Genomic DNA, 13,621 nt, shown 5'->3' with positions numbered 1-13,621 from the left:
TAGATTTCTACACTTGTTTTGGAGGCTCTTGTGGAATCACAGGAATAATTTAAAGTTGAGTTGTGTGCAGTTTTGTGAAACCTTGCACTTGAAAATAATCAAATATTTTAATGTGTTAATTTTTCAACTAGAAACGTCTGAAAGCAGCTGAAGCAGAAAGTAAATTGAAACAAGTGTACATCCCTACCTAGTGAGTATAACAATAGGCTTTTTTTTTTAATAATGTACAAGAAAACAAGATATAATCTGTCTCTTTTATATTCCTAATCTCCTCAAGATTATGGAAGAGAAAGGATTAGAGGTGACATTCTTTCAGGTTTTCTGTGGGTATATTCAATTTACATACATGTGAATTTCCCATTTTATGAGTGTTTGTATAAAAGAAGACCAGAATACCAAATGAAATACTTTGCAAATGCACCATTGTCTTTTTGATGACTTGTATAAACTGCATACAATAGAGCTTCATTTCCATATTTCATACAGCCTTTTCTCCTAGCCAGATTTAATAATACCAACAGCAGACTGTTAAATTCAGTCTTCTAATCTAATCTCCACAGAAATGTGAGTTTTAAAGCCCAAGCCTCTAATAAATGGCACCTTTTCAAAAACGCTGAACACTCTTAAGAATGTTTCCTGACCCTCTCAGGGAAGTGGCTGCTTTAGGAAAACTCAAAGATGCTCAGACTCTACATAATGCTTTTTCAATTTAATTTCCTCATTCAATGTGGGCAGTTCAGAATGTCTGCCATTATGTTCACAGTAGAGATTAGTTCTATTGGATAACAAAACCTGATTTGAAATGTAGGATTTTTGCCTTTTTGATCTTTCTTAATGTTTGTCTTTTGCCTTCATGTCAAGACAAAATCCATAGTCAACAGAAAGAGGGTAGGAGTTCTCAAATCTTTGATAATGTGCCATCTGGGACACTCATAAGCAAATGGATTGCTAATGCTCCATTTCAAGACTGATTTTATTGTATTTGAAATCAGAGTAGGATTGATTCTCAGAGCTGAATACCTTTTTGAATTTGAAAAAAACAAGATTCTGTCCTCAATACCAGAGAATCCCTTTCAATTAATGGTTTCTCTGGAAGGTAACTAAGCAACAGATCATAACGTGGGAGACTTAATAGTCTCTCGATCCCTCCTCCTGTACCTTGTGTCCAAGGTACTTCGTAAAGAGTATTGGGAAATTGTGAAAGTGTCTCTCACTGGAAGGAAAAGATAGGAGATGGAGTTGCTGGCATTTGGAGTACAGACTTGATACAGCAAAGGTTTCTTCAAATTAGTCATTTTATCTAATCTTGAATATATTTTATGCTATGTAAAGTACCGAATAATCATCTTAGGAATCAATGTATCCAGCCTTGCACTGTATTGTGACAATAGCTTGTCAAAGGAGTAATCAACACCCACAAAGCTGGAGCTTTGGAAATACTATACTTAACCTAGTGCGGAGTATATTAATTCTCTGTGAGTTAACTGACCTTAAAGTCACTGAAGTATTAGTAAGTAAATTAATCATCATAATAATATAACAAAAAAAAAAAAAATCAGAAGAGTTCTGAAGAACAGTTCTTCAGCCTTCTCTTTACATAGCAAATCTCTTATGGTGCTGAAAGTAGTAGAAGAGTATAAAAAGTTGCCTTGTTGTCTAGAACAGTTTTTACAGGTGTGGTCACCACACATCAAAATTCCAAAATTAGGTGGTTTGTTTTCATGTTGAATAACAGGTTAGTAAAATCTTTAAATCTTTTTATTTTATTTTCTTTAAAGCAATAAACCAAATCCCAATCAAATATCCAGTAACAATGGGAAGCCTGCTGCAGTCAATGGAGCAATGGGAGCCTCTTACCAAGCGCAGGCCTCTCTAATAGGTCGAGCTTGTGAAAGTTGCTATAGTAAGTATTTTTTTAAAAAATAAGTAGTATTTTAAAATACTAATATTATTTTTTTAATATTAAGATGACCTTTTTAAAAAACAAATGTATGTACTTCTGTTTGCATGCCTAAAATAGCAGATGATTTTCAGTTATTTGTGTGGAAGAAATAAATTTTAAGTTAGAGCTGGCTTCAACATATTTATTGAATGTCACTATTCAAATCCACTTTCATTTGGGGGGAGGGTTGATGGTGTTTGTTTGTTTTGCTTTGGTTTTTTCCTTTTGTTTGTTTGTTTGTTTGGGGTTTTTTTGTTGGTGTTTTCCTGACTCTTATTTTAGTCCCCTGGAAGAAAATCTCATCTTGACAGTACAAAGTCACTCATTTGAAATTAAGTAGGGAAGTATTTTGAAATTTCCATTTGGACTGGACTTTTGGGGTCTGTTTTTTTAAAAAATAAGCTAAACATCCAAGTCTTTATTTTTGATATGTGAAATATATTGAATATCCATACAGTGCTCTTAGGGAATAGCATCTATTACAGCATTTGGAATTATTATATTGAATGTAGCATGCACCACTTTAGCTGTGCTTTTCTTTCCTCCTTAGCTCCACAGTCTCACCAGTGGTATTCTTGGGGTCCTCCTAATATGCAATGCAGATTGTGTGCATCTTGCTGGATTTATTGGAAGAAATACGGTGGCCTGAAAATGCCCACGCAGACAGATGAAGATAAACTCTCTTCCAACCAACCTACAGAGGTACGATTGTGTAGATAAGACTTCCTAAACCAAAGTGTGGTGCTTTCACAAGACTACTGTGACTTTAGTGTTTTAATGGAATGGGGTTTTTATATATGTGTTCAACTTCAGCGTTGCAAAATCTAATTTATTAACCTTTTTCCTGTCTTAAGTAGAACTGCACAGTGTGCAAGTCCTGCCGTGTCTTTATATGACCAAGTCTTAGATAAACAAACATCCACTGCATGCATTTTTGGTGGACAAATGTTATCTTGTTGATGAAATGGTGTGTTATCTATAAAACGTTAATATGGCTATACTGTATCTTGTGTAGAATCACATTATATATCCACTCACAATAAAGGTCTCTACTGTGTTATACAGCTCCTTACATAAGCCCCAGGGTTTTGCATAGTGCTTATACGTATTATTTGCGTAACCTTGTGAATTTAACCAAATCCTCTTTTTTTCAATGCTGTTATTTGGACATAAGTGTTATGGTTTTGTTTGTTTTTTGTCTTATTTTGTAGGAATCCCATGTTAGAACTCACATGTCCCGGCAGGCCACACAGGGAACTCCAGTTCGTAACACTGGAAGTCCAAAGTCAGCAGTGAAAACACGTCAAGCTTTCTTTCTTCACACAACGTATTGGACAAAACTGGCCCGTCAGGTCTGCAAAAATACCCTCCGGCTGCGGCAGGCAGCAAGACGTCCCTTTGTCCCTATTAACTTTGCTGCCATTAAGGCAGAATGTAAGATGTTTTTCTAATTCTTAGTTCTGTGTGTTGTGCTTCCCACCCATTTTTGTCTTTTAATTTTATTTTCTTTTTCAATAAACATTTCTTGTCTATATGCTTTTGCTTTTCATTTTTTTCATTTGTTCAGCATATCACCAACACATTGGATAAATTCTGGCTGCCTTGAACAGATTTCAGGCTGGGGGAACATTTCAGTGAATTACAAGGGGAGAACTAGTAACTCATTCACTGAGAAAATTGTCATTAAAAAAAAAAAACAGGGGCAGGGAGGTGAAATCAATGCTGTGACAAAAGCCATGCTTCCTACTAGGCATTGTGAAATAAGTTCACTTTTATATTGTTCATTTATTCTTTCGCTGAACAGAAAGTACAGATCTGTACACGTTAAACTTTTTATTGGTGGCATTGGTCAAGGAATAAGGAGCCAGGGATACGTAAGAATTTAATTCTGGCCTGTAACACTGCCCATTATTACTGTGGTGATAGCTGTGTTTATTATTTCATCATAGTTGCATCATTGTTTGTTTGTTTGTTTTCTGTCTCTTCCAGTTTTTAATTTTAAATAAAAATCTATAGTATGCATTCTCTTTTTGTAGCCAAAGTATAAGAACGGGTAAATTCACCAGTAGTATAACAAAAGGTTATGAGTTGTTGTAGATAGCAACGGTAACACTGTGTGTGTAGGTGTGTAAATTCTGCTGCAAAGTCCCTGAATATTCCAGCAGGTTTTGCATCTGCACAGAGCACGTTGTGTTACTGCTGGCGCTGTTTTGTTGTTTCCCGGTCTGCCATAGAGGCCGTTCTCAGAGCAGATGCTTGGTATTCCAAAATGAGCCGCGCTGGCTCATCGTGCCGTCAATTGTATTAGAATTGAAGACACCTTTTTAGAATATTAGATGTTGGGTTTATAACTATGTTTAACTAGATTAACGCTAAATGTTTTCCCAGCATATTTAACTGGGATGCTGATGATGTCAGGGTTAATTGTAAGAAATTTACTCCCCAGAGGCTTAAAATCTGGTTTTGAGTCATTATTTTCCCCTTATGTACTTTAGTACCAGCCAGTCTTCATATGCACGCTGTTCATCTACTTCTGCAGTCATCCAGAATTTGGTGAATATTTCTCTTTGTTGTTCTTGTTGTACTTATTTAGTTGTCTTGTTGGCCATTTTTTTCTTCTTTCAAAGATAAGCAAGGCAGGAGCAACTTTCAGATTTAAGGAAACCATATGTCCATTACGTGAATAAAATGGATTGTACTTTCATAGAAAAAATGTGTCTTAAGGCTGGACTAGGGTAATATTTTTAATCCATAGTACAAAGTAAAAGTTATTTTCTGAGAGGAAAGCATTGTACCTTTTATGTAATTGGCACTGATTTCTGCTGAATCATGGAGGAAAATTAATTTTAAAAGTTCATTTGAATCTTTTTATTCACATCCCTATTTCTTCTCACTCACTGCAGTAACTCAGTTTGGAAGAAGATGAAGCTTTGTTTAAGGAAGAAGAAAAAAGTTTCATCAAACCGTTAATCTTCATACTAGAGCAAGTGTTATATACACAGTTGAACATTAAAATAAAGGGGTGAAATGCTGAGCTTTTCAGCTGGAAATAGTCATCCTTGTATCAGACTGGTAGTGCTGTGAGCACTTCCTCTTTACTCCTTTGAATGAAAATATGCCACATCAGGTTAACATCAAGAGCAGAAAGATACTTCTATTTTCCAGCCTTTCATTACTCTTTTTACATAAAGCAAAATCTGTACCTTGCAATTTTGTCTTTTTGAATGCTGATGCTTCCTGATTACCTAATGTAGACCGGGGGAGAGAGTGGAGGATTCACAGTTGTCAGTGCTTTTTGAACACATTTGAATTATTTTTATAATAGTGGAAACCAGATTATAACCTCATTTAAGAAGTCTAACTCATGTTTCCCTTTGTGTACACACATACACACACGTATCTACACACACATATGCACATGTTCTGTTTCTGGAAATGTCTCTCTCTGTGGAATCACACAGTGCTTTTGTCTGCATCATCATTGTCATATTCTTACTCTAGTAGCGCCTAATAAGTAAGTACATAAAGAATTTGTTTTCTGTTTTTGTTCACGTACTTATATCTGGTGACCTGTGTTCAGTGCGCTCTGTACATTTTGTTGTAACTAAACAGTGACTCTCTTCCTGAATGACTTGAATCCTTTTCTAAGGATAGCCCGACACGAGTAATTTTTACTTTTTAAAACAAATTTTTAAATGAGATATTTAATTAACAGTAATGCTTTTGTATGTTGAATATCACTGAACAATTACGAGATTGAATGAAAGGTCTGTGTTTGGTGTTACGAAAGTTACAGTCATGCTTAGATAACAACCTGGCCAGAGTAGCAGGTTACCCGTGATGTGATGTGGCGTGAGGTGGTTAGGACACCCATGAGCTCATTTGGAATTTGTTTTCCATGTCGGTGTGCTGAAACCTGAATTTAATCACTGCTTAGATGTTTTGTCAGACTCACCTGATGCTTTGTGTGTGCCAAATCAGTGCTTGAGAAGGTAACTGCATTTCACAACTGTATTGCAGTAGGCACTGTACCAACACTCAGAAACAATAAAATCTGAAGACAGAAGGATGGTAGAGCACTTAACCCAGCAGCGTACCAGGTTTTACGGCTTCTTAGTCTTAGGCAATTTGTTGAAGTGCCAGGTTGTAAATGAAACTAATTCCCAGTTCTGAGACAGAAAGTCTGAACAAGCCAGTCAGAGCTTGCTCATAAAATAAATTGATTTTTGCATTCCACCTGAACTCATCTGCGGATACTCCTTTTGTCTTGGAGGGGCATGGAAGCCTCTGAGGATGCTAATCTCTGGCCCAACCATCTTTTAGGTGAAAACAGATTTCAGAAGGAGCATTTTTTGTGATTGCAATTCCACCCACATCATGTCATGACATTTGTCTCATCAGTGAACCGTATAGGATATGACCCCTGCTTGGATGTCAGCAGGGGGTACTGGCGATGATGCGTTTGCATCCCAGTGCAGTCTGAGGATGGTCTCCAGAAGACTGAGAAGGCATGGCATCTCCTGCTAGGGGCACAATCCAGCGTGGACACCTCAAACTTTGTTCTGCCTGAAGATGATGGATGTGCTGGAGTTGTTGACAATAAACATAACCGATGGGTTTTCAGGAATAATTAGAACTGGCTGAACTGTTTCAGTAAGAGGAAATACCCATGCTCTAAATGAGGCAAAATGCATTCTTTTTAGTTTGAATATATTAGACGTGTTTTTTAGGAACTTCAGCAAAGCTATCTTGTCTATGGAAGGTCTGTTAATTAGGGGAAACCAAAGTGGGTGTTCTGCCAGTGACCGTGTGGAGAAGGATTTGATCTGTCTCCGGTTTATACAAGCATGTCGATATGAGCCCCGTGCATCTGTGAACCTCATCACTTCAGCACAGGAACATTTTGAGGGATTTTTTTTCTCCTGTTCAGATAAAGTTTTGCCAATATAAATATATGCATTAATTATAATAATTTAAATTTGAGTAACTGTACTCCATCTATGTAGACATGATTGTCAGAAGGTTTTCAGTGGATGATAATATACCTGTATAATATATATATATATATATATATATATATAGGTATCTGGAAATGGATGTATTGTTCATGATCAAAACTTAACATGCCTTTGAATTTGCAGATTTAACAACAAGTTTGGTACACAGTACTTGCTTGTTACAACTGGTTTGATAAAACAAAAACAAGTGAAAATTCAGTAGACTGCAAAGATCTTGTTACTGATTTGCCTTGGTAAGCATACAGCCTGTGTTTTATTGACATGAAACTATACATCCATCTGAAGTGAGTAACATTCACAAGTATTGAGTCACAAATAACTTGGTTGTTCTTGATTTTGATAGCTCTGGAAGATCTTTTGGATGCATCGAGCATGAAAGTACTTTCTCTGCTTTCTCTCATTGTCTTTGAATATAATTTGTGCTAAATTCTAGTGGCCAGTAAAACAAGAACACACTAGATTTTTTTTTCAGAGTTTCTAAGAACAGAATTCAGACAATTACAGAGCACAATAGATCCATTAGATAATCTGAATTTTTGATAGAGATGTGGTGGAATATGAAAGAGAAATAACTCCCCAGTGAGAGTCTTCACTCTTTATAAAGATCTACAAATCTAGTTTTTAAAAAAGATATAATTTAAAAAAACCCTTTCAAATCTAAAAGAACAAACCTCATTTGCTATCATCTTCTTCATAGCATTCCGGATTTTATTGACTTGTGTAATATCCACAGCAGTCATCACTTTTCTAGGTTAAGAACTTGCTTTAAAACCTCATAAAAAAATCTCTTTCACACTGGGGTTTGTAATGTTCCCTGTAGTTTTGCTGATTGTGCTGTTTACTTGTTAGGGTTATGGTGCCCCAGATTACAAGCACATGAATATACGGCTTTCCCATCATTTTAGAGAGGGTCACGTGAGGTGTTGCTTTTTCATCCTATCATCGTCATTTCTAGTAGTCTGATTCAAATTTCTTTTTAAGTGGCTGCTCTTGAATATTGTTTAGATGTTTTTTAGAAAGCTGTTGACACTCCATAAATTCTCCTCTTTGTGGTGGTGGTGGTTTAGCACTCATCATTGTATGTTACAGTCATTTTACCCCTGAAGAATTAATATACATTTGCTGTTTGATCCTGCTGATATCCTTTGCAATCATTTTTACCTTTGATTACTGTAAGTAACTTCTTATCAGGAAACTTCTAACTCCCTAATCACCTCTTTTCCTGATCTTTCATATGTTGACCAGCACAGATTCTTTGGCAATTGTACAGACGATTGATTTTAATCAGGTGATAATCCCTGGACAAAAATTTCTCTTTCACCCTTTTACAGCTGGACAGCGATGGTATTTGGTGACACAGTTTCACAGAATGTCAGGGATTGGAAGGGACCTCAAAACATCAGCTAGTCTAATTCCCCACTGGAGCAGGAGCACCCAGATGAGGTTACACAGGAATGTGTCCAGGCGGGTTTTGAATGTCTCCAGAGAAGGAGACTCCACAACCCCACTGGCAGCCTGTTCCAGTGCTCTGTCACCCTCACTGAGAAGTAGTTATTTTTCTTGTCCAAAAAATATCTGTCTCCAAGAATGCAGACTCCGCAGCTTCTCTGGGCATCTGTTCCAGTGTCTGATCGGCTTCACAGTAAATAACCTTACATCTAAGCAGGATTTCCCATCACCCAACTTGTGCCTGTTGCCACAGACAGCAACAGCATGACTACCTACCAGGGAGGTGTCATGGCCCCAAGCCTGACAGTGTTCAAGAAGAGACTGGGCAACACCCTCAGACACATGGTGTGAACTGTGGGGCTGTCATGTGCAGGGACAGGAGTTGGACTCGATGATCCTTGTGGGTCCCGTCCAGCTCAGGACATGCTATGATTCTGTGATTCTGTCCTCGTGTACCCCCGAGCAGTGTCTGGCTCGGTCTCCTCTCTGCTTGTGATGCAGTTACAGGTGGCAGTCAGGTCTCCCCATGGCCTTTTCATCTTAAGGCTGACCAGGCCCGTTTCCCTCAGCCCCTGCGTGTGTGTTCTGTACTCCACCCCCAGCCGACTGGGTGACTCCAGGAGCTGGGCTTGTTCCAGTGTGTCCCTGTCTCTCTTGTGGTGGGGATCCCAGAACCCAGCGCAGGGCCTGTATGCGGTTTTGGGGGTGCGGAGGGGAAGGGCTACTCCCTCGCCCTGCTGCCTGCCCTCAGGCCAGGATGGCCAACCTGGAGCCGTCTGGCTTGCTGCAAGGACATACTGTGGCATAATGTGAACACACTGAATGTGTTTTCCCTTGACAAGGTCATTTTTGGCTCCCTTGATGTTTGCATATTTAACTGTTCTTCTCTATTAATAGTTCGCCCCTTTTGCCAGTCTGCAGACCTGCTTACTGAAGAATGTTACCACGTTTGCTGTGTTTTTGTTCCCTTGAACCGAGAGCAGTTTAAGAGTTAGTTAAACACCAGTAGTGTGCATGCTCAGCAGTTTCTGTTTGGATGGATTCCACCTGCTCCTGGTAACTTGTTTTTATTCATTAACCACTTTGTTTTGAAATACTTCCTATGGACACTTCGGTGTGACACAGTTCTCACACTTTACTTGTAAAAGCATGTGGGAAGTGAGCTACTCACACTTTACTCATGAAAGGATTTGGGAAGTGAACTTCATGTGCAGTGAGCACTGATGCAGAGAATTAATTCAGCTTCTCTGCCATGCCTTTATCTTTCCTGTGCATTTTCCTCATACTTTTATCATCTCATATTGCTACAGGCACTAGCACACTTTCTCCTTTTGAAATGTTTGAAAAAATACATTATCAAATATAATACTCCAGTTATTGGGTTTTAATATTTTTTTTCCTCATAGCTGTTTCTCCACTGTTTCACTGATCTCACTGAAAATTTTAGTGTTCATGTGTAAGCCCATATTTGATTTTAGGACTTGGTTTTAGTTCTGTTTTTGCCAAATTTGTACCTAAATTTTACTCTTATGTTTTTACACTTGAGAGTGATACACGGTCTAACTTCTGTGGTTTTCTGTATGTAGTGCATAAAGATCATAATCTTTATGATACTTTTTATGGGTGTACTATATTGTGGATTAAAGTTTGCTGCTGTTAAACATATTTAACTATTTTAATAGATAGGTGTGCTTTGGAATACCCACCTAGTACCTTTGGTGAACATGCTTTGCCTCAGGCATGGGAACTGTGTTCTCTTTGCAGTCTGTATTCTCAGTCAGTATATTAATATCTTGGCACGATTCAAGGTCGTTTTTTACAGTGAAAACATAGATGGAAATTTTTTTTCATGATTACTTCTTAGGTTATGCTTTGCTGTTCCCAGAGTAACTATAAAATACACGCTGTGTAGTCTGTGCTTATTTTACTAAGGGAGACAGTGGAGACACATCGTTCTACTCTGTGACTTAAAATATTTCAAGCATTGTGGAATATTAAAAATATTCCAGGCACCAGGTTCAGTGCATTTTTTTCAATGAGAACAGTATATTTTGTTATTAAGATAAAATAGAAAAGTACTTAATGTATACAGCATCAGGGCTTTGGAACCTTTGGGCTGCCCAGATACCAGCTGGCATTTCCAGAATTTCAAGTAGATTTCTTAATATATTGAAGTAAGTTGTGCATTGTCTCATCCATTGAGACATCTGTGAGCGTACAGGCATTGCTGATTATGTGACCTACATGATTTTTGCACAGAGCTAGATAAAATAAATGAAGAGATTGTATTGTAAATAGTTCCAGATAGCGTCTTACCTTCTTCATATGACTATGTGCTCCATCTTGCGTGCTGGAATAAAGCAAGCAGGAACATTTTGGTAATGCATAAGGTGGAGACAAAGTAGAATTACAATTATTATACTCCGTAATACCTACCTCCTGTAAAGCTTGTTAGAAAGTGCAGTTCTGCATGTGCATGTGTGAAACCTATACAAAGAAAAGTGTACATATAGGTATGTATATGTGGGAAGTAATTCCGTGTGAGAGAACTCTAGATCTACACAATCAACGTATGAACATAGTGTTGTACAAAAGGGAAAACCTGTGTTCTAGGGATACTGGAAGATCTATATGGTGACTATGTATGTGCCTTGGAAGACAGATAAGCAAATTGTTCTGAGTAGTTTAAAAAAAAGAGAAGATGGTACAGTTCCAGTAGTCTGGAAACTATTTACTGAAACTTGGTGAATTTTAGTGAATTTTTGCCTTAGGTCAACTGACTATGCTATCTAAGCCTGAACCTCTTCATAGGAACACTTCTGTGTGTAGGGCATTCAAACAGATTCTCTGCTTGTGTATTCACAGTGCCTTTAAAGGTGTGAGTTTGCAGTTGTAGCATCAAATTTGAGGTGGTTACTGACCTGCTTATTTTCATTTTCTTTGCAGGAAGTTACAATATTTGAGACCTTTGAGCTCTGTCATACTTGATTACAATTGACAACTTTCTTCAAAAGTTTATAGTAAAGGGTTGTTTGGTTTGGTTGTTGGTGATTTTTGTTGGGTTTTGGTTTTTTTTAAGCTTCATGTTCCCATGATAGCCCACATGTTCTGTGTTACTTATTAAGAAGTATATGGATCACCATATCACGAGAGCAAGACATGACAAATCGGTGGTCCCAACTTTAAATGCTTCTTACCTCCATTACCCAGTTTCAAGCCAGACAAGCTTGTAGAAAGTATTGAAGAATTCAGTGTGGATTATTTTTAATAGTCGGAGCAGCTTTTATTTTAGTACTCATGTTTTCATCTTTGTTTCATTTGCCTAGCTGTCTCCAAAAAAGCCTTTTTAAGCAAAAACTGCAATGAAATTTGTGTTACAATTTGCATTAACTTTTTAAAACCAACATAACATCACTTGCATGAGGACATGGCTTGCTTTTAAATAGCCGTCATTATTAGCGCTGATGAAAAAAAGAACATGTGCTAAAAGGGAAAAAAGACATTTGTGGCAAAAATGCAAGTCAGAAACTGGTTGGTGCATCCTAATTATATTTGATATGGTAAATATTTAAACTGAGTTTTATTCTTTAAAATTCTCAGATGCAGATCGACACTTTGAACTTGCTGGAAATCCTCTGAAGATAAAAAGCACCAGAAAACCACTGTCGTGTATCATTGGCTATTTAGGTGCGTATCCAGAGAATAACAAACCAAATGAATGTTCACCGTGTACTGATACTAAAAAATCCAGTATGCATAGAATGAGAGACTTATGCTTTTGGTAACAAGAAAACTAAAATTAATAAAAATTCTGGTCTACTATCAGTTGCAAAACTGTGTGATTAGACTTGCAGGATGTAGGCAGAAGGCCGCCTGATACTGGTTTAAAATGGCAGAGTGAAAACTGATGTAATTTAGAATGTGAAAAATAGACTGGTAGTCTAAATTAAAAAAAAAGGCACTCAAATGAGAGATTCTCAGTATGCTCAGTGCTGCTCTACTGTGCCCCTGGAATCTATTTGTAATACTTCTACATATTTAAAAGGAGGAGACCTCAGTCACGCTAAGACACTGTTCGTTTAATTTGATGGCAGAATTTTAAAAGATACGGTGAAATCTCTACTGAAATCACAGCCAAGATGATGATGAACTCACCTAAGATAAGAGGGAGAGGAGAAATTCTAGTAATTGTGATTCCTTATTGAAAAAATGGAAGTTGTCCTCTTTGCAAGGAACCACCACTGACCATTAAATATTTACACAGTCATAAGAGCTGAGATACCCCAGAGGCTTTTTATTAATCCTTGAATATAGAAATTAAACCGTTGATCAGAGAAGCAGTGAATAATTCTGTACTCTATTAATCCCATTTGTCAGAAGTGAAGCTGAGGGTAGAAGTCAGTCTAGATGTTTTGCTCAGAAGTTCAATCTACATGAGGTTTTTTTATACTAGGGCGAAGCAAACAATAATAGTTTATTGACTTACTGAAATAGAATTCAGCTATTAATGAGCTGTACTGTTCTTCCAGAACATCAATTTTAACAAAATCCAAACTTAGAAAAGAGGGTAATGAAGTATTATAGCCACTCTCACTGAATTTTGATTCCTTCTGCCCTGGAGTTTAAGAAAAAAGCCAATGATCGTTTTCCTGCGGGCACCTCAGCTGTGTTTGTTGCGTATGTTGTCATTTTGGTGAAGGAGGAAAGGATTGCTTTGATTGACCTGGTGGAGCTGTGGTCGCAAGGGGACAATCTGTCAGGAGGCAGATGGTTCATCTGGCTGACCCCGTCTGTGCAGTCAAAGGAAGAAATGGCAACAGGTGTAATCTTAGAAGATACCACATCTTTTTAGTGCCACGTTATTTAGCCAGCGAGGGGTCGTCTTGATACCTCTGGGAGCATAAGTCTGTAGGTTTGTTGGAAGTGAAAGGATAAACAGTGTCAGATAGGGCTATGTCTGCTTGGGTGAAGGTTTTGTAGACAATTACTGTGCTAAAATATACCATGTGTCTGTAGAGTCTGCTTAGCATTTGACAGCATGGGAAGTGGAGTTATCTTACAACGGTTGAAGGTAAATAGTATGTGTTGCAGGGATATGAAGTGTAGCCAGCATAGTTACAGACGTGCATCTGAATTAGCTGTGTAAGGATGGCTAGAAAATATGTTTTTGTTTGCTGTCTGGCTTGGTAGGGTTTTCAGTTTAGTTCGTGAT

At 37.7% G+C, this 13,621-nt stretch overlaps 1 protein-coding gene across 5 annotated transcripts in view; it reads left to right on the top strand.

The window, feature by feature from the left end:
* Nucleotides 1-13,621, top strand: part of MTA3 (metastasis associated 1 family member 3) — a 133,461-nt gene that overhangs the window by 76,883 nt on the left and 42,957 nt on the right. For all 5 annotated transcript variants that reach the window (XM_065058321.1, XM_065058324.1, XM_065058325.1 and 2 more), the window contains 5 exons: nucleotides 132-190; nucleotides 1,779-1,903; nucleotides 2,493-2,644; nucleotides 3,154-3,376; nucleotides 12,010-12,096. In XM_065058321.1, coding sequence (XP_064914393.1) covers nucleotides 132-190; nucleotides 1,779-1,903; nucleotides 2,493-2,644; nucleotides 3,154-3,376; nucleotides 12,010-12,096 — 646 coding nt within the window. The remainder of the gene's footprint in view (nucleotides 1-131; nucleotides 191-1,778; nucleotides 1,904-2,492; nucleotides 2,645-3,153; nucleotides 3,377-12,009; nucleotides 12,097-13,621) is intronic.

This window comes from Columba livia, chromosome 3, assembly GCF_036013475.1.
Source record: "Columba livia isolate bColLiv1 breed racing homer chromosome 3, bColLiv1.pat.W.v2, whole genome shotgun sequence".
Lineage (NCBI taxonomy): Eukaryota > Metazoa > Chordata > Aves > Columbiformes > Columbidae > Columba > Columba livia.
Note: the sequence above shows the minus strand (reverse complement) of the source record. Positions and strands in the feature narration are given on the sequence as shown.